The 22,426-nt window shown below is 42.3% G+C and overlaps 1 protein-coding gene across 1 annotated transcript in view; it reads left to right on the forward strand.

The window, feature by feature from the left end:
- Positions 1–12,518, forward strand: part of LOC141271241 (opsin-VA-like) — a 120,803-nt gene extending 108,285 nt beyond the window's left edge. The window contains exons 4-5 of the mRNA XM_073681358.1: positions 4,905–5,144; positions 12,230–12,518. Coding sequence (XP_073537459.1) covers positions 4,905–5,144; positions 12,230–12,457 — 468 coding nt within the window. The 3' untranslated portion in view covers positions 12,458–12,518. The remainder of the gene's footprint in view (positions 1–4,904; positions 5,145–12,229) is intronic.
- Positions 12,519–22,426: the final 9,908 nt, after the last annotated feature.

A 22,426-nucleotide genomic window follows, 5' to 3' on the forward strand; every position in this document is an offset into this window, starting at 1 on the left:
TCATACAAAAAGGCGTTATGCATGGCGGCAAAAAAACACAGCATTCCAAGAAAAACACTTGCTACCCACAGTAAAATTTGGTGGAGGTTCCATCATGCTTTGGGGCTGTGTGGCCAATGCCGGCACCGGGAATCTTGTTAAAGTTGAGGGATGCATGGATTCCACTCAGTATCAGCAGATTCTTAACAATAATGTTCAAGAATCAGTGACAAAGTTGAAGTTACGCAGGGGATGGATCTTTCAGCAAGACAATGATCCAAAACACCACTCCAAATCTACTCAGACATTCATGCCGAGGAACAATTACAATGTTTTGGGATGGCCATCCCAGTCCCCAGACCTGAATATCATTGAACATCTGTGGGATCATTTGAAGAGGGCTGTCCATGCTCGGCGACCATCAAACTTAACTGAACTGGAATTGTTTTGTAAAGAGGAATGGTCAAAAATACCTTCATCCAGGATCCAGGAACTCATTAAAAGCTACAGGAAGCGACTAGAGGCTGTTATTTTTGCAAAAGGAGGATCTACTAAATATTAATGTCACTTTTCTGGTGAGGTGCCCATACTTATGCACCTGTCAGATTTTGTTTGAATGCAGATTGCACATTTTCTGTTAGTACAATAAACCTCATTTCAAGGCAGAAACATTACTGTGTCCAACAGTTATTACATATATCAAACTGCAATAGCTGTTGCAAAAACACCAATTTTTATAAAACATTAAGCTTAAGATTAATAGGGGTGCCCAAACTTTTTCATATAACTGTATGTCCCTTATTTATATGGCCCCACCCTGACATACAATGAAGGAAATAATTATTTGATCCCCTGCTGTTTTTGTAAGTTTTCCCACTGACAAAGACATGGACAGTCTATAATTTTAAGGGTAGGTTAATTTTAACATTGAGAGATAGAATATCCAAAAAAAATCAAGAAAATCACATTTTAAAAATTAGATAAATGTATTTGCATTTTGCAGTGAGAAATAAGTATTTGATGCCCTACAAACCATTATGAGTTCTGGCTCCTACAGACTAGTTAGACGCTCCTAATCAACTCGTTACCTGCATTAAAGACAGCTGTCTTACATAGTCACCTGTATAAAAGACTCCTGTCCACAGACTCAATTAATCAGTCAGACTCTAACCTCTACAACATGGGCAAGACCAATGAGCTTTCTAAGGATGTCAGGGACAAGATCATAGACCTGCACAAAGCTGGAATGGGCTACAAAACCATAAGTAAGATGCTGGGTGAGAATGAGACAACTGTTGGTGCAATAGTAAGAAAATTGAAGAAATACAAAATGACTGTCAATCGACATCGATCTGGGGCACCATGCAAAATCTCACCTCGTTGGGTATCCTTGATCACGAGGAAGGTGAGAGATCAGCCTAAAACTACACGGGGGGAACTTGTTAATGACCTCAAGGCAGCTGGGACCACAGTCACCAAGGAAACCATTGGTAACACATTACGCCTTAAAGGTTTAAAATCCTGCCGTGCCCACAAGGTCCCCCTGCTCAAGAAGACACATGTGCAGGCCCATCTGAAGTTTGCCAATGAACACCTGGATGATTCTGTGAGTTATTGGGAGAAGGTGCTGTGGTCAGATGAGACAAAAATTGAGCTCTTTGGCATTAACTCAACTCGGCGTGTTTGGAGGAAGAGAAATGCTGCCTATGACCCAAAGAACACCGTCCCAACTGTCAAGCATGGAGGTGGAAACATTATGTTTTGGGGTGTTTCTCTGCTAAGTGCACAGGACTACTTCACCGCATCAATTGGAGAATGGATGGAGCCATGTGCCGTAAAATCCTGAGTGACAACCTCCTTCCCTCCACCAGTACATTAAAAATGGGTCGTGGCTGGGTCTTCCAGCAAGACAATGACCCAAAACATACAGCCAAGGCAACAAAGGAGTGGCTCAAAAAAGAAGCACATTAAGGCCATGTAGTGGCCTAGCCAGTCTCCAGACCTTAATCCCATAGAAAACTTATGGAGGGAGTTGAAGCTCTGAGTTGCCAACCGACAGCCTCAAAATCTGAATGATTTAGAGATGATCTGCAAAGAGGAGCAGATCAAATTTCCTCCTGACATTTGCGCAACCCTCATCATCAACTACAAACAACGTCTGACGTCTATGCTTGCCAACAAGTATTAAGTGTTGTTTGCCAGAGGGATCAAATACTCATTTCTCACTGCAAAATGCAAATAAATTTATCTAATTTATACAATGTGATTTTCTTGATTTTATTTTGGATATTCTATCTCTTAATGTTAAAATTAACCTACCCTTAAAATTATAGATTGTTCGGCTATGTGCCCACGATGCAGAAATGCTCAGGATTTTTTCCTGAGTGTTTCTGCATTTCCCTGGCAGAAAAAATGCTTGCGGATTGTACATGCATTTTCCTGCCAGGGACATGCGGAAATGGAGCGGTTACCCACTGACATTTCCGCATGCGAATTGACAAGCGCTTTCCAAGCGATTAGCATCACTTGGAAAGTGCTTGTGACAACTAGGTCACACTATATAAATCCATGAAAACGGCATGGATTTATATAATGTGACCCGAGAGAGTGGTAAAAATAAAAAAATAAATGTATACTTACCCTCTGATGGCCCGCGCTGTCCTGCTCACTCCGTTCTCCCTTGCCGGCAACAGTGAATTGAAAGACCTGCTGACGTCAGCGTCACGTGACCCGTCACATGACTCTGACGTCAGCGCAGGTCCTTCAACTCACTGCAAAGTGCCGGGAACCAAGCAGGAGCGCTGCGCGGGCCGACAGAAGTTAAGTATACATTTATTTTTTATTTTATTCTTTTTTTACAGATTTTTTAATGGTACCTGGGTGTGGAGGAGACTCTCCTCTCATCTACACCCGGGTACCATCCGCACATTAGAACGCTTGGATTACGCATCTACATATACAGTGATGCGTAATACATGCGGTCTAATGCAAGTCAATGGCAGCGAAGACGCAGCACTTCCGCAAAATAATTGGTAGTGCTGCGTTTTTTTCCGCAATGATAATCCGCAGCGGAAATTTCCGCAGCATGTGCACAGCACATGCGGATTATCATTGGGGAACATTGCTGCCCTTCTACCATGCGTTTTTAATGCGTTTCTGCAGCTGCAAAAACGCTGCGGAAACGCATTAAAAACGCATCGTGTGCACACAGCCTTCAGGTCTTTGTCAGTGGGCAAACTTACAAAAATAGCTAGGGATCAAATAATTATTTCCTTCACTGTATATATATCCACCATCCTGGTATACATGTCCCTTATCCTGGGCCCCACCCTGATATACAGTATATTCGCCATCCTGATATGTATGTCCCCCATCCTGGTATACATGTCCCTTATACTGGGCCCCATCCTGGTATGTATGTCCATCATCCTGGTATATATGTCCCTTATCCTGGCCCCACCCTGATATACTGTATATTCGCCATCCTGATATGTATGTCCCCCATCCTGGTATACATGTCCCTTATACTGGGCCCCATCCTGGTATGTATGTCCATCATCCTGGTATGTCCCTTATCCTGGCCCCACCCTAATATACTGTATATTCGCCATCCTGGTATGTATGTCCCCCATCCTGGTATATGGGTCCCTTATACTGGGCCCCATCCTGGTATATATATCCACCATCCTGGTATATATGTCCCTTATCCCGGGCCCCATCCTGATATACTGTATATTTCCCATCCTGGTATGTATGTCCCTCATCCTGGTATATATGTCCCTTATATTGGGCCCCATACTGGTATATATGTCCCTTATCCCGGGCCCCACCCTGATATACTGTATATTCCCCATCCTGGTATGTATGTCCCCCATCCTGGTATACATGTCCCTTATATAGGGCCCCATCCAAGGATGTATGCCCACCATCCTGGTATATATGTCCCTTATTCTGGCCCCACACTGATATACTGTATATTCCCCATCCTGGTATGTATGTCTCCCATCCTGGTATATGTGTCCCTTATACTGGGCCCCATCCTGGTATATATATCCACCATCCTGGTATATATGTCCCTTATCCCGGGCCCCACCCTGATATACTGTATATTCCCCATCCTGGTATACATGTCCCTTATACTGGGCCCAATCCTGGTATATAAATATCCCCCATCCTGGTATATATGTCCCCCATTCTGCTGCTATTATTTAACGCATAGAAAAAAAGAAACAATTATACTCACCTTTCCTCGCTGCACGGTGTCCTCTTCTGAAGCCGGCAGATGACTTCAGCGTGCAAGCAACACGAGCGCATGAAGTCACTGCCATGCGCCCCCAGTCACGTGGACACCGACATCAACTGCTGGCCTCTGATTGGCTGGCAATGTGTATTGCCGCCGACTGACCCCCAATACACTTCAGATGACATCCCGTTGAAGTTTGTGAGGGCATCGGTGGGCTCCTCATCTTCACGGGCCCGGTCGCGATCTCTGCAACCGCAATTGTTACGCCCCTGTGTCTGCCATTCTCCTGTACACATACATTACCTTTGTATGTATACTGGGTACCCAAAAGGTGCTGCTCAGTTTAGATCAATTGCATTTAATATCTCCAGCAGTCCAGAGATCTGTGGGATTAATATCGAAGTATCTAGATCTGAAAACTAAACTGATTTGATTGTGGTAATGTGGAAACTGCGTTAAATGCATGATGGGACATTGCACAGGTCAATGGCAATATATTGAATTTGGGTTGTCTTACGTGCAAATTAAATTCCTACATTTTAATGAATTCCACCACAAGGTATTAGCTCAGGAACTGTACAGCATTATGGAATATGTTGGTGCTACACAGAAGGCAGTAGTTTTGAATTGTAAGCCTAAATGCAAATAAAAAAGTAATAGTAGTGACTTTCTCTCTTCTTAGGTGTCCGACACTCAGAGCAGGCTTGGATCTTCCAGGAAACCAGAGAAGGAAGTCACTCGGATGGTTGTAATAATGATCCTGGCTTTTCTCATTTGCTGGTCGCCATATGCTGCCTTTTCTATCCTGGTCACGGCGCATCCCACCATAGAGTTGGATCCACGTCTCTCAGCAATCCCAGCATTCTTCGCAAAAACTGCTTCCATGTATAACCCCATTATTTACGTATTTATGAACAAACAGGTACAGTATACACAGTGGTGGACACGGAGAGAAAAAGGGCCCCTATACAAAAAAAAGTATGTGGACCCTCTGCAGTCTAATAGTTTTGTCTATAACAGAAGCTGCTTGCTGACTTGGAGGTGGTAGTGGGATCCCTTACCTCTTGGGCGCCTGAGCAGCTGCCCAAGCCCCCCAATGGCCTGTCTGCCCCTGAGTGTGTGTAAGTATATACACTGCTCGAAAAAATAAAGGGAACACTCAAATAACACATCCTAGATCTGAATGAATGAAATATTCTCATTGAATACTTTGTTCTATACAAAGATGAATGTGCTGACAACAAAATCACACAAAAATCATCAATGGAGATCAAATTTATTAACCAATGGAGGCCTGGATTTGGAGTCACCCCCAAAATTAAAGTGGAAAATCACACTACAGGCTGATCCAACTTTGATGTAATGTCCTTAAAACAAGTCAAAATGAGGCTCGGTATTGTGTGTGGCCTCCACGTGCCTGTATGACCTCCCTACAACGCCTGGGCATGCTCCTGATGAGGTTGCGGATGGTCTCCTGTGGGATCTCCTCCCAGACCTGGACTAAAGCATCCGCCAACTCCTGGACAGTCTGTGGTGCAACGTGACATTGGTGGATGGAGCCTAATGGCAGTCAGGCTACCTCTGGCGCGCACATGGAGGGCTGTGCGGCCCTCCAAAGAAATGCCACCCCACACCATTACTGACCCACTGCCAAACTGGTCATGCTGAAGGATGTTGCAGGCAGCAGATCACTCTCCACGGCGTCTCCAGACTCTGTCACGTCTGTCACATGTGCTCAGTGTGAACCTGCTTTCATCTGTGAAGAGCACAGGGCGCCAGTGGCAACTTTGCCAATCCTGGTGTACTGTGCAGTGTATATATATATATACACTGCTCAAAAAAATAAAGGGAACACTTAAAAAACAGAATATAACTCCAAGTAAATCAAACTTCTGTGAAATCATACTGTCCACTTAGGAAGCAACACTGATTGACAATCAATTTCACATGCTGTTGTGCAAATGGAATAGACAATAGGTGGAAATTATTGGCAATTATCAAGACACCCTCAATAAAGAAGTGTTTCTGCAGGTGGGGACCACAGACCGCATCTCAGTACCAATGCTTTCTGGCTGATGTTTTGGTCACTTTTGAATGTTGGTTGTGCTTTCACACTCGTGGTCGCATGAGACTGGACTCTACAACCCACAGAAGTTGCTCAGGTAGTGCAGCTCATCCAGGATGGCACATCAATGTGAGCTGTGGCAAGAAGGTTTGCTGTGTCTGTCAGCGTAGTGCCCAGAGGCTGGAGGCGCTACCAGGTGACAGGCCAGTACACCAGGAGACGTGGAGGAGGCGGTAGGAGGGCAACAACCCAGCAGCAGGACCGCTACCTCCGCCTTTGTGCAAGGAGGAACAGGAGGAGCACTGCCAGAGCCCTGCAAAATGACCTACAGCAGGCCACAAATGTGCATGTGTCTGCACAAACGGTTAGAAACCAACTCCATGAGGGTGGTATGAGGGCCCGACGTCCACAGATGGGGGTTGTGCTCACAGCCAAATACCGTGCAGGACGCTTGGCAGAACACCAGGATTGGTAAAGTCGCCACTGGCGCCCAGTGCTCTTCACAGATGAAAGCAGGTTCACACTGAGCTCATGTGACAGACGTGACAGAGCCTGGAGATGCCGTGGAGAGCGATCTGCGGCCTGCAACATCCTTCAGCATGACCGGTTTGGCAGTGGGTCAGTAATGGTGTGGGGTGGCATGTCTTTGGAGGGCTTCACAACCCTACATGTGCTCGCCAGAGGTAGCCTGACTGCCATTAGGTACCGAGATGAGATCCTCAGACCCCTTCTGAGTCCATATGCTGGTGCGGTTGGCCCTGGGTTCCTTCTAATGCAGGACAATGCCAGACCTCATGTGGCTGGAGTGTGTCAGCAGTTCCTGCAAGATGAAGGCATTGAAGCTATGGACTGGACCACCCGTTCCCCAGACCTGAATCCGATTGAGCACATCTGGGACATCATGTCTCGCTCCATCCACCAACGTCACGTTACACCACAGACTGTCCAGGAGTTAGCGGATGCTTTAGTCCAGGTCTGGGAGGAGATCCCACAGGAGACCATCCGCAACCTCATCAGGAGCATGCCCAGGCATTGTAGAGAGGTCATACAGGCATGTGGAGGCCACACACAATACTGAGCCTCATTTTGACTTGTTTTAAGGACATTATATCAAAGTTGGATCAGCCTGTAGTGTGTTTTTCCACTTTAATTTTGGGGGTGACTCTAAATCCAGGCCTCAATTGGTTAATAAATTTGATTTCCATTGATGATTTTTGTGTGATTTTGTTGTCCGCACATTCAACTTTGTACAGAACAAAGTATTCAATGAGAATATTTCATTCATTCAGATCTAGGATATGTTATTTGAGTGTTCCCTTTATGTTTTTGAGCAGTGTATATATATATATATATATATATATATATATATATATATATATATATATATATATTTTTTTTAAATGTATACTAGATGCAGATCCCACTATCTTCAGAAGAGACCCCCATTGCACGCTGTTGTCAGCGGAAAAATAGTCAGCATTCCCATTGATCTTGCATCCCGTTCTCGAGATATATGCAGATCTTAATGAAGGGATCCTAATGTTGTACACATTTATAGCATATCCCATGGATATCCCATAAGCACTCAAGATTTTCAAATCTCTCTCAAAGAAAATAGGTTGGTCTTGATTGTGTTTCTTTGCTTGCTTTCGCTCCCTTGCTGTTTGAAAGTATATAATTTAAATTTATCTCTGCATCTCTACTAAGATTCTGGTGCACTGTTCAGATTTCTTTTCAATCTGGGACATAGCCAGAGTACACCACTATTTGATATATATGTGCAGCATTTCACAAGTTTTTTTTGTTTTTTTAATTTGGGACATATGCAGAGGGTGAAATAAGTATTGAACACATCACTGATTTTTTAAGTAAAGTTGCTATTGACATAAAATTCTCACCAGATGTTGGTAACAATCCATCCAATCCACACAGGTAAAATCAAACCATAGATGTCCATATATTAAGTTATGCGTAATAATGAGAAATAACACAGGGAAAAAGTAGTAAAAATAAAGCTGCTAGAATGGCCGAGCCAATCACCAGACCTGAATCCAGTAGAAAATGTATGGAACAAACTAAAGCTCTGAGTTTGTAGAAGGAGCCCACGGAAACTTCAGGATTTGAAGAGTGTTTGTGTGGAAGAATGAGCCGAAATCACACCTGAGCAATGCCTGTGACTAGTTTCTCCATACAGGAGGCGTCTTGAAGTTGTCATCACCAACAAAAGCTTTTGTACGAAGTATTAAATAAATTTCAGTAAGTGTGTTCAATACTTTTTCTCTATGTCATTTTTCATTATTACACATAACTTAATTTATGGACATTTATGGTGTGATTTCTTTGCCTGTGAGGATTGGATGGGTTGCTACTGACATCTGTTAAGAATTTCATGTCAATAGCACCTTTGTAAATATATTTACTTAAAAAACTGGTGACATGTTCAATACTTATTTCACCCATTTGTACATACTTGTTTTGTGTTCCTAAAATTGCATTTTTTCCATCTGTGACATGGATAGACGGCAGAATTTTAATTAAAGGACTGATGTGTGTTTTAAGGTTTTACCCTATTTTTAAACCAGAGAGAGTTTACTGCTAAACTGACAAACCACAACAATACAAGCAATAAATTAACTGAAAGTAATATTTCAGTTTGCCCATGCCAATTATTTGTGGGATAGTGTTTTTATGAACCAATTATTGCCTAGACGCGTATTTGTTGAAGAAAACTATTCAAAATCTCTAGGGAAAACTTTGATCTAAGCTTCCTTCTTTGTACATGGAACAGTAACATTGAATATAGCATTTCTGGTTCTTCTTGAATGGAATTGATTGGCATTTCTCCTAGGACACTGATGATAAAACAAGTGATTGATGTGTTCACTCTGTGGTGTCAAGAATGGATGTTCTTCAACAAAGTTCAAGAACCGTTTCTTTTTGGCAAACTCTAGTAAAATATGACTGTTTATCTGGTATTCAGCTAAGGGCCATTACATTTTCACTATTTTAAAAAAAAAAAAAAATCCTAAAAAAAAGGGATCCATATTCCTACAAGAATGCATTCTTGTTGGTCATATCCCATTAGGGTGCTGTGCGGGAACAGATTAAAGTTGATCACTTGCCTGATTTCACAATATAAACTGTATATATTATTAAATAAATCTTAGAATTGATGAGGCTTTTGCACTTACTTTTTAAAATCCATGTCAGATTAGGTATATCATACTATTGGCAGACAGGAAAGCAGGAGCAGAGAACCAAAGAGCCCTGTCTCTTCCTGTAATCTATCATCATGTCTGTGCTAGAGACAGATTGCACTTTGCAACAGGAAGTAAGTTGACTGCAAGTTAGACAGAAGTGTCACACCTAGTGGTCTGCACTGTGGAATGATTTTCCAGGGGTAAGACAATATAATTTTTAATTCTATTTATCACATTATCAAAAATAATCAAGTTTTCTGAACACAATTAATCGTGTTCATAGAGCAGCTCCATGTACAAAGTATGGCAGCTGATCACCAAGCAAAACCGGCATTTCAGAATTCCGAGAAACTGAAATGACATCCCAGTAGGAACAGTAATCGGGGCCATATTCTTATTAGAAGAATTAATAATGTGATGAGACTCAGGACTTACTGTATATGTAATCCTGATTTTTCTTTATCTAAAAGGAAAATGATCATGATAAACTGACACCTATAAAGAGGCTGGAACTGGCCCACAGGGTAACAGGTGAATCCTCCGGTGGGCCCCTCTGCAGGAGTAAATCACTTACCCCTATCATGAGTAGTTTTCGGCCCAATACATTTGATTCACTATGTACAGAAAATAGCAGCATCTCATCATTCATTCAACAAACTACCTAGTTTATTATTATATAGAGGAATACGTACATTTGTGAATGAAGGTAATTAATATTTGCATGTAGCTTAATAGTGAACCCCTAGAGTCAATGTAACTCCAGTCAGACACTGCCTATAAGGCCTTCTTGACAACTCTTCTGGAAAAGTTGACAAATCTCATGGTGAGGCACCCAGGGGATGGGGTCGACTCCATACCCGGGCCTTTGCCTTGTTTGGGGATGTCGCGGTGGTCGGCTCCCGGGCCGGTACCCTGGGGTCACTCTTGAAAAAGGGGATTGGAACTTGGATGGAAATAAAAATAAAGTAAATAGTTTGTGACGCCACCTGTGGTACCTGGTAAGGATTACCAGCGCTGCTGCAGGCCTCCGGGGGGTGATGGGATGGCAGCTGGGATGTTTCTGCTCCCCACAGGCGGAGCGGGCCCCCGGGGCAGTGTGGAGTTTGATGGTGGGTGGTGATGCTGGGACTTGTAGTGCAGAGGGAGAGATGGTGCAGCTGAAATAATTGACGGAGGCAGTGCAGTGCAGTCATCCGAGTTTTTACTCACAGTTCTTATGTAAGTTCCACAGGTACACTGCACAGGTGTCAGCCTCCCACGTCGCGCTGCGTTCACCGGACCGGGGGTTCAGCTCTTCCTCAGATGTGTCAGGAGTGCTTGACGGAACCCTGCTTTCCTTATGTTCTTTGCTAGACCGACTTCTCACGCTGGGTCTTCTCCCTCCTGCCTGCGCTTCCCCACGCACAGTTCCGATCGGGTGCTCTGAAGTCCCTCTGGGCAACCTGGAGTTCCCGGACCTACTTGACCCTCACGGTGACTAAGATGAGGCTGTGGCAACTGCACCATAAAAGTCAGAAGCCTCCGGTTTTTCCAGTCGAGACCTGGAGTAACACGGCTGGTCCAGGGGCCGGTCCCCTTCTTGCGGCCTGATCCCTCTGACACCTGGCAGATTCGGGGCGTACGGGTGCCGTCCTGCACTCACCGTACCCCCTGGGATCCCTTCTGTAGAACAGAGCCTTTCTCCTCTGCTCCCCTCCTGGGCCTCTATCACTAGGCCCCACACATGGAGCAGAGCTCCTGAAGAGACTCTGCTCCTCAGACTGCTCACTGACTGACCTGCCACCCTAAGATGGCTTCCCTTTAAATATACCTCCTACTATGGTGCTCCCCTACTCTACTTCCTCCACCCACACCCACTACTGGTTCCCCCTACCTTTGGTTCCCCCCACTCCAGTCAGGGACAGGGCTCAGCAGGAAACAGTGCATCTTGCCCTTCCAGCCGGCCTGGAGCAGTGTAGTGTTGAATGTGGGTGTTGGGGTTCCGGGCAGCATTCCCTCCTTACCTGAGAGAAGGAGACACCACACATCTGGGTGAGGTGCAGTACCTCTGTGGCGACTGAACCCTCAGGGGCACCACAATGGCCTCCCCAAACCTACCTAAAACCTTGAAAAATCACTCCACAGTGCAGGCCACTAAGTGTCTTTGGTTTGTCTAATTTGCAGTCTGCATACTGCCTACTGTCAGGTGCAATCTGTCTCTACCTATTTTGGGAGGCTTTTTCATTCAGGGAAGTGGGGAAATGGATGTGAGGTGACTGGGAACAAGTATGGAGGAGTAAAGCTTGGGAAGCAAGGTGCATCTTTGGTTGAAATTTGCTATGCGCGATGGAGATGAATATATCTCTCAAATACTTGCTGTGAAAAGTTGTTTGGTATAAGTGTAGTCAAGAAAACAATGGTTACAAAATAGACTTCATGCAAAAAAAAAACAACTTAAAATGTGTCAGTGTGGCTCAAAGCAACACGCACTTAGATAATTTATGGTTTCCTGAGTCCAGTGAGCGATTCTTATGCACCAATGATTACTACGTGCTGGCTCGGGATGACCTCACACAAGGTCCAAAGCAATGCAAGCTTCAAAAGTTCCAAAGCACATCAGGATGGAATAAAAGCTATTTATTATCCCTATGTGAATCCTCTGGTGTTTCGAAACTTGCATTTATTGTTTCCTTTTAGTTTTGATACAACTTGTGGTTGATAATGTTTCTTCTATTCTAACGATAACTTATTGTTTTCTTCCAGTTCCGGAGGTGTCTACTTCAGATGTTTCACTGCAATGACTTACAACTGAAGGAATCGAATAATCCAACCACAGAGCGGATGGTGCTTAACCGCACAACCCACGGTGGTGAGATGCATACCATAGCAGCGCACTTATCCACAAACAACCGAAAGACAGAAGAAGAGCAGAGCAGCTGCAACTCATTTGCACAGCTTCCAATGTCAGAAAACAAAATCTGCCCTATGTAGACTGATATCCATTACCAATGTGTGCCATTATGTCTTCACACGGCTTCATCACCAAGAATGACGGACAGAGGATTAAAGGAACTTGTGACCTGTCAATGCACATTCGTATATAGACACCATGTGACTTCTATGACTATATCTGAATGCATTTCATTCTAAAAATGTAAGAATACACTAAAATAAAAGAAAATTTCATTCAAAGGATATTTCCTTTTTCATATTAAGGCAGGGTTGGATCAAGTTTTTGTTTTTTTTTAACCTAAGGGGAAATGTTATAAAAGTGGCCAAATAATACTCTTATTCTTCCACTTTATGCCCACCTAATACTTTTTGGGTCTACTTACACTCAGTTTGTGTTGTACACTGGAGAAATATGGCGGAGCTATTTCCCAACATATAAATCCCTTCTATGCCACTGTATAGGGATGCAAGGCTGACTACGCTATTCTATACAGTTTAAAAAAAAAAGGAATACTAACTCAATAAATGCCAAAAGTACATTATTATTTTGGCTTCTGTCAGATGATTCAGACCCTATGGATATTTTTGATGTGTGTGCTGGTAGCAAGGGCTGTGGAGTCGGTAAGCCAAGCCTCTGACTCCTCAATTTACCTGACTCCGACTCCACAGCACTGCCTCACTACTGAGCGTGTACATAAATAGCCGAGATCCTTAGATCAGGAATAGAACAGACATTTATAGCACATTTCATAACTTTCCCAAATTCTTATGAAAACATTTATAGCATATCCTGCATTGTACTACTGAACCCAATTTATTATATAGTTTAGGAGTCAGTCCATTTTATACTGACACCAAAATGGACACCGACTCCGACTCCACAGCCCTGCGGTGATAGCACATTGATGTACAGCACTTTTACAATAGTGCCATGTGATACATTTATAACAGTCCTCTAATCCACAAAAACTTTTTGTGCATTGTTTTTTTTTTTCATTTAACATTTGAAAGTTGTCAGACAGAGCTATAGTGTAGGCCAGAAGTGTAGAAAAAGACATGGACCGCACATCCAAATATTCATACTGTGTAAATCTTTGCCGAGAGGCGTTAGATCAAACTGAACATGAGGTTCTTAGTTTAACATTCTGATAAGACTGCATGAAGCCCACTACCACGTCACGGTGAACCTCTTAGTGGGTCTCTAGCCTGAACGGTGTGGCGCTGTGCGCAAACCACCATCACAGCGACAGTGTACCAGCAGGACAGACAACCTGGTACACCACAGTACCCATACTGCGAGGCAGAGCCCCCATGACTTCAGTCCGCACTACCCCACAGGAATGAAACCACAGCAACAATGGCCGCCACAGAGAACCAACACCAGGTGTTACCTACAGTTCTGGCAGAGCTATAGTGTAGTTCATGCTTTCTATAATGTGAAGGTGGGTCCCCATTATGTGTCATCGTTGTTGGTAAGGCGTGCCTTTGTTGCCAGAAGTGATCATAGTCATCATAGATTCTTCTCTAATGGCAGCAATCTTTTGTTTAGAATCTGAATTCTATACATTTGGGACTTATTTTCATGTTTTATTGATATCAGGAGACAAATAAAAGGCCAATAGAGCAATATTTTTAATTATGACATGGAATTAAAAACTGGTGGCGAGGACCAAGCATCATTATTATGCTCTGGTTGATGAGATCTCAGTAGAGAAAAGGTTCATATTCCTTAACTGTCCAGCCTTAGGCTACAAGTCTGCAGTCACTGGGTGACTGCAGACTTGTAAATCCTCACATGATACGCACTGTAAGGACTCTCCGGTGCCAAAAGTGGGTGCTCACGTGACCACAAGTATGCGATTTTCATAATTCCGGACACATTCTGACCAGACTCTGGCCTCAAAATACTTGCATTGAGCGAGGCTGTGCCCATCTAGAGTGACTGCAGACTTGTAGCCTAAGGCCGAACAACCCCTTTAAAAAAAAACCCTCAAATGTTTAAAAGTAGTTTCTACGTTCTGCAGATTTGCATGGTTTGGATCCTTGCAACAGCCCTTATATCCCCAGCCATTGTCCTCTAATTGCCTCCACCAGGTGGACATATCTGGTGTGCACAAGAGCTTTACAGACGCATTTGCCAAACATATGCTGAATGCATCTTACAAAAATGTGTTATGGTTTACATTTATAATAAAAACTAGAATACAGCGGCAGATCTGTCAACAGTGTCCAATGGGCCCTACTGGGGTCTGTCAGGTCCCCTACTGGTGTCCATCGCTTTGACAGAAAATAAAGGTCTGCATGTGAGATGCCTGATGAATTCCATGCCTGATGGAATGACCTGAGTAGTCTCAAAAGCTTGCAATTTATCATCTTTTCAGTTAGTCATTAAAAGGTATCAACCACTGAGGACTCTCAAATCGTAATATTTTTCTATCCAGTGGATAACAAGGTACAAAGATATATCTTTTTCCTGCATTTGAGATGGAATCTGCGATGGAGACTCTGACACAGATAAGCTTCAACATACACTTAATCACTTGGTTGAGGCATTTATCTAAGTGTTAGTGAAGGTCATATTTTTTAGATATTTTATTTTCAATTGATTCCTTAAAGGGGTTGTCCACTTTAGCTTTATTTCAGCACACATTTTGGGGATATGATTTTGTGGCACTTACTAATATATAATTAATACAGGTTCTCCTCCTTCCTCAAAGACTGCACAGCTCTCCCGTTCTCACAATGGCTGCTGATGGAGGATCATGTGATCGGAAGCGTCCATCAGTCTCCTCCAATAGAAAAACAAGGCTGTTCTTCGATTGGAGGAGGCTGGTCACATGCTCCTCATTCAGCAGCTACTTTGAGAAAGAGAGAGCTGTGCAATGTGTGAAAGAAGGCAGCAGTAATAAAAGCATGAGAAGGAACTGCAATATTTACCTATTAGTATACGGCACAAAATCATGTCTCCAACAGATTTGTTGCAATAGATATAAAGTGAAAAACACCTTTAATAAATAATCACAGCAGTTAAAACTCCATTTTTGTTAAACAGATTGAAATCAGCATATAAGGGTCAAACTTTAAAATTCTGTCTTCCTACTGCCACCACTAGGTGGAGCTCACAGGCTTACAATGAACTCAATAATATAATAGTATGCAGTAAGCTCCTGTGGTCCTCCTAGTGGTGTCTGCAAGTAGCAGGAATTTTACAATGTGATTCTTTGTCTATGCAAAGGATTTGGAAACAATGTATCACATAAAATGGAGCTATAAGGGTATTGAAGATAAATGAGGAAGCAACACTCCTCTAATTTCCTGAGCTTGATCACCTGACATGGATATTATCACCTGTCAGGTTTACTTGTAGCTAAACTTTTTAGACCATTACAGTACATGTCACACTGTCAGAATATTATCAGGACCACATACAACTTTAGGTTTAAAAAGACTTTCAATTGTTGCAAAAATCTATTTACCGTTCAGACGTCTTCTTTTTTCCACTCCCAAAGCATGGTGACCATTGCTAAACTGGCTGTGCCAACGAAAGGTAAGTGACCTTGGAGTTCTGATATTACTGCCATGACTATATGACATAATTTCTGGTTCACCATTCCATCAGAGGCAGTGGCGCCTTCTTCAGGTATGGCAGATTAGGTCACATAGCACTAGAGCTTGCCCTGTTAACCTCTTTACCACCTTGGGATTTTCCGTTTTTGCGTTTTCATTTTTTGCTCCTCTTCTTCCCACAGCCATAATTTTTTTTATTTTTCTGTCAATATGACCGTGTGAGGGCTTGTTTTTTGCAGGACAAGTTGTACTTTTGAACGACACAATTGGTTTTACAATATCGTGTACTGGAAAACGCGGAAAAAAATCCAAATGCGGTGGAATTGCAAAAAAAATGCAATTACACAATTGTTTTTTTTTTACCATGTTCACTAAATGCTAAAACAGACCTGCCATTATGATTCTCCAGGTCATTATGTTTTTATAGATACCAAACATGTATAGGTTCTTTTTTATTCAAGTGGTGAAAAAAAAAATCCAAAGTTTGCAAAAAAAAAATATTGCCATTTCATTTTTCAAGACCAGTAGCGTCTCCATTTTTAGTGATCTCTGGCTGGATGAGGCTTTATTTTTTGAGCACTGAGCTAATGTTTTTATTGATGCCATTTTGGGGTAGATATGATGTTTTGCTCGCCTGTTATTGCATTTTATTGCAATGTTGCGGCAACCAAAAAACCCTAATTCTGGCGTTTTGATTTTTTTTCTCATTACGCCGTTTACCAATTAGATTAATTCTTTTGATATTTTGATAGATCGGGCGATCCTGAACATGGCAATACCAAATATATGTATATTTTATATTTCTTATTTTATTTTGAATGGGGCAAAAAGGGCGATTTGAACTTTTTTTCATTGTTTTAAAACTTTTTTTTTTTACTTTTTATATGCTTCAATCTCCTTAGGAGACTTGAAGCTGCGGTCATCCAATCGCCTGTGCTAAACATAGCAGCAAAAATGCTCATCTGCTATGAATGCCGGCCACAGGGCGGCACTCATAGTAGATAGGCAATGGCAAGCACGGGGGTCTCCTGCAGACCTACGGTTGTCATGCCAACCCATCGGCGCCCTTGGTCATGTGACGGGGTCGTCGATGGGCAGGTATAATGATGCGCTTCCGATGCGTGCATGTTAAATGCCGCTGTCAGACATTGACAGCGGCATTTAACATGTTAACAGATGGGGGTGGCTCGCGATTCCACCCGCGGCTGTTAGGGGCACATGACAGTTAATTAGAACAGCTGTCATGTGCCTGAAAAGATGAGTACTCAGTGCCGGAGCCCGCACCAAAGAGGGGGAGGCGACCTATGACGTACCTATAGGTATTAGGTCGTAAAAGGGTTAATAGGGTGAAACATGCATAAGGGCATTATCTTAAAGCCCCTAAAAAAATGGAAAAATAGGCTCCCTTGATTATCAATTGGAACAAGAATTGACTCCAAATTTCACTGTTATCTACGGTGGGTACGGAAATTATTCAGACCCCTTTAAATTTTTCACTCTTTGTTTCATTGCAGCCATTTGGTAAATCTTAAAAAGTTATTTTTTTTCTCATTAAAGTACACTCTGCACCCCATCCTGACTGAGAAAAACAGAAATGTAGAAATTTTTGCAAATTTATTAAAAAAGAAAAACTGAAATATCACATGGTCATAAGTATTCAGACCCTTTGCTCAGTATTGAGTAGAAGCACCCTTTTGAGCTAGTACAGCCATGAGTCTTCTTGGGAATGATGCAACAAGTTTTTCACACCTGGATTTGGGGATCCTCTGCCATTCTTCCTTGCAGATCCTCTTCAGTTCCATCAGGTTGGATGGTGAACGTTGGTGAACCGCCATTTTCTGGTCTCTCCAGAGATGCTCAATTGGGTTTAAGTCAGGGCTCTGGCTGGGCCAGTCAAGAATGGTCACAGGGTTGTTCAGTAGCCACTCCTTTGGTGTTTTAGCTGTGTGCTTAGGGTCATTGTCTTGTTGGAAGGTGAACCTTCAGCCAAGTCTGAGGTCCAGAGCACTCTGGAAGAGGTTTTCATCCAGGATATCTCTGTACTTGGCCGCATTCATGTTTCCTTCAATTGCAACCAGTCGTCCTGTACCTGCAGCTGAAAAACACCCCCATAGCATGATGCTGCCACCACCATGTTTCACTGTTGGGATTGTATTGGGGAGGTGATGAGCACTGCCTGGTTTTCTCCACACATATCGCTTAGAATTACCACCAAAAAGTTCTATCTTCGTCTCATCAGACCAGAGAATCTTATTTCTCATAGTCTGGAAGTTCTTCATGTGTTTTTGAGCAAACTCTGTGTGGGCTTTCATATGTCTTGCACTGAGGAGAGGTTTCCGTCATGCCACTCTGCCATAAAAGCCCGACTGGTGGAGGGCTGCAGTGATAGTTGACTTTGTGGAACTTTCTCCCATCTCCCTACTGCATCTCTGGAGCTCAGCCACAGTGATCTTGGGGTTGTTCTTTCTAGCTAATTGCTGATTATGGAGGCCACTGTGCTCTTAGGAACCTTGAGTATTGCAGAAATTCTTTTGTAACCTTGGCCAGATCTGTGCCTTGCCACAATTCTGTCTCTGAGCTCCTTGGGCAGTTCCTTTGAGCTCATGATTCTCATTTGGTCTGACATGCACTGTGAGCTGTGAAGTCTTATATAGACAGGTGTGTGCCCTTCCAAATCAAGTCCTATCAGTTTAATTAAACACAGCTGGACTCCAATGAAGGAGTAGAACCATCACAAGGTGGATCACAAGGAAATGGACAGCATGTGACTTAAATATGAGTGTCTGAGCAAAGGGTCTGAATACTTATGACCATGTGATATTTCAGTTTTTCTTTTTTAATAAATGTGCAAAAATTTCGAGATTTCTTTTTTTTCAATCAAGACAAGGTGCAGAGTGTACATTAATGAGAAAAAAAATTAACTTTTTAGAATTTACCAAATGGCTGCAATGAAACAAAGAGTGAAACATTTAAAGGTATCTGAATACTTTCCGTACCCACTGTATATATGAAAATTGGAAGTAGCAATCCAAAAAGTCAATATTGACTCTTTAACGAACCCTGCCATATGACTTAGAAAATAAGGCAGACCAGAATCTTAATTTGCAGACACTGTGTTTAGGGGTGCTGCCCCTCATCAGTGCAAAGTATGAGATCTGTTTTGGCTGGGTGAGCATACAGAATTGAGATTCTTGTTTGGCTTTTATCTTAACTCCTTAAGGGTGGAGCCAACTATGTACTTAATTACCGGGCCAAATTTTACAATTCTGACCACTGTCTATTTATGAGGTAATAACTCTGGAACGCTTTAACAGATCCCACTGATTCTGAGACTGTTTTTTTCGTGACATATTGTACTTCATGATAGTGGTAAAATTTATTCGATAAGACATGCGTTTACTTGTGAAACAAATGGAAATTTGGCAAAAATGTTGCAATTTTCAAACTTTAAATTTTCATGGCCTTAAATCAGAGAGATATGTCGCACAAACTAGTTAATAAATAACATTTCCCACATGTCTACTTTACATCAGCACAATTTTGGAACCAACATTTTTTTTTTGTTCGGAAGTTATAAGGGTTAAAAGTTGACCAGCGATTTCTCATTTTTCCAGCAAAATTTACAAAACCATTTTTTTAGGGACCATATCACATTTGAAGTGACTTTGAGGGGTCTATATGATAGAAAATACCCCAAAGTAACACCATTCTAAAAACTGCACCCGTCAAGGTGCTCAAAACCACATTCAAGAACTTTATTAACCCTTCACGTGCTTCACAGGAACTGAAGCAACGTGGAAGGAAAAAATGAACATTTAACTTTTTTTCATAAAATGTTTAATTCAGACCCTTTTTTATTATTTTTACAACGGTAACGAGAGAAAATGGACCACAAAATTTGTTGTGCAATTTCTCCTGATTAAGTAGATATCTCATATGTGGGGGAAAACCACTGTTTGGGCGCACGGCAGGGTTAAGAAGGGAAGGAGCGCCATTTGACTTTTTGAATGTAAAATTTGCTTGAATAATTAGCGGACGCCATGTTGAGTTTGGGGAGCCCCTGATGTGCCTAAACAGTGGAAACCCCCCACAAGTGACACCATTTTGGAAACTAGACCCCTTAGGTAACTTATCTAGATGTGTGGTGAGCATCATGAACTGCCAGGTGCTTCACAGAAGTTTATAACGTAGAGCCGTGAAAATAAAAAAAAATCACATTTTTTTCCACAAGAATGTACTTTTAGCCCCAATTTTTTTTATTTTTAAAATGTTAACAGGAGAAAATAGACCCCAAAATTTGCTGTGCAATTGCTCTTGAGTACGGACATACCCTATATGTAGGGGAAAACTATTGTTTGGGAGCACGGCAGGGCTTGGAAAGGAAGGAGTGATGTTTGGAACGCTGACTTTGATGGAATGGTCTGCGGGTGTCATGTCGCGTTTGCACAGCCCCTGATGTGCCTAAACAGTGGAAAACCCCCCAAGTGACCCCATTTTGGAAACTACATCCCTCAAGGATTTTATCCAGGGGTATAGTGAGCATTTTGAACCCAAAGGTACTACACAGAATTTGATAACATTAGGTCGTCATACTGAAAATTTTCATTTTTTTCACGAAAATGTAGTTTTAGCCCCAAATTTATAATTTTTTCAATGGATAACAGAAGAAAATGGACCCCATAATTTGTTATGCTATTTCTCCTGAACCCGATGATGCCCCATATTTCATTAGAAATTACTGTTAGGCCACACGTCAGGGCTGAGAAGGAAGGAGCACTATTTGGCCTTTGGAGCATAGATTTTGGTAGAATAGTTTCTGGGTGACATTTGGGGAGCCCCTAAGGTACCAGAACAGCAGAAAAATCCCAAAAGTGACCCCATTGTAGAAATTACATATCTCAATGAATTCATCTACTCCTGCAGTGACTATTATTTAACATCCACGCCAGGCTTTATTCTGGAGAATTCCAAATATGCCAGGTAAGTGCCCATACATTGTGCCCCCATAAAGTTTAATGCCCCCATACATTTGTCCTGGTGACACACACCCCGTAAATTAAGTGCTCTCCCCGCTACAATGATGCCAAACATGTGGCCGCTAACTGTGGTTTAGGCACAGTGGGGCTCAGAAGGAGGGGTCATTTGGATTTGGGAGCGCAGAATTTACTGGATTTTACTGGAGGGGGCGGGAGCCATGTCATTTTTCCAGAGTCTTTGTTCTACCAGTAACGTGGAACCCCCTATAGTCCCAGTGACAGATGACGGACCTGAGAGGGGGCTGGTTTTGTGTGGGATAAATTAGGGGTTTTCAGACGAAACCCCCAAAGGAACCACTCACCACAAAGAGGCAGATGGAGACATTTTGGAGCCCGTTTGATGTCTGCTCTGGTGGTCTCCATCTTTTTAGGCGTACACAGATCTGCGGTTGTCCACACTTGTGCGCTAAAAAAAAGCCTAAAAAGATGGTATGCAGCTGGAACAGAGACGAGTTCAAAGGAACTCCATCAGTCTCATAAGTGAGTGGCTCCATCTGGGTTTTTTGTCTGAATTGGAAACCCCGACGTAAGCGCTCAGCGGAGAGCGCAGGCTAAACGTGAGCAGAGCCTTATTCCGATTTTTTTGGAGGCAGAATGAAGAAATAGACAGCAGTACCAGAATAGTTCTTATTTTTATTTTTTCATGGTTCACCGTGCGGTATAAGTGATAATGCGGATTTATTCTTCGGATCGGTGCGATTACAACGGTACCAGATTTATGTTTCTTTTCTAGGTTTTGTTGCTATCACAGTAAAAATGCTTTTTTTTATAAAAAGTAGTTATTCTGGTCGCCATATTCTGAGAGCTGTAACTATTTTATTTTTTGGTGAACAGAGCTGTATGATGGCTTTTTTTTTTGTGGGACAAGTTGCAGATTTTTTTGGCACCATTTTGGGGCACATAGTAATTTTTGATTGCAGATTTTTCAGACGCAGAATGAACAAAAACCAGCAATTCAGTTATTGTTTTTATTTTTTGCGCCGTTCACCATGCGGTAAAAGTGATAAGACCGATTTGTCCGCCGGATTGGTACGATTACAGCGATACAAGATTTTAATATTTTTATGCTTTGTTATTTTTACACACTAAAAACAGTATTTTCCAAAAAAGAATTTGATTTTGCATTGTCACATTTTGAAAGCTGTAACTTTTTATTTTTTTGCCGAATGAGCCATATTCGGCAAAAACGGTTTGGCGTTTTTATTTATTTTTACATACGAATTTTTGATCGCTTTTTATTCACTTTTTTGTCAGTCAGTATAATGAAAAAGTGTCATTTTTGGCGTGATTTATTTATTTTTTTTACGGCATTCGCCAAACGGACTAAATAACGTACAGTTTTATAGAGCGGGTCGTTCCGGATGTGGCGATACCAATTATGTGTAAGTTTTTTTGTTTATTTTTG

This window comes from Phyllobates terribilis, unplaced genomic scaffold, assembly GCF_046119375.1.
Source record: "Phyllobates terribilis strain yellow unplaced genomic scaffold, ASM4611937v1 Scaffold_5__5_contigs__length_657084704, whole genome shotgun sequence".
In the NCBI taxonomy this organism is placed as follows: Eukaryota; Metazoa; Chordata; class Amphibia; order Anura; family Dendrobatidae; genus Phyllobates; species Phyllobates terribilis.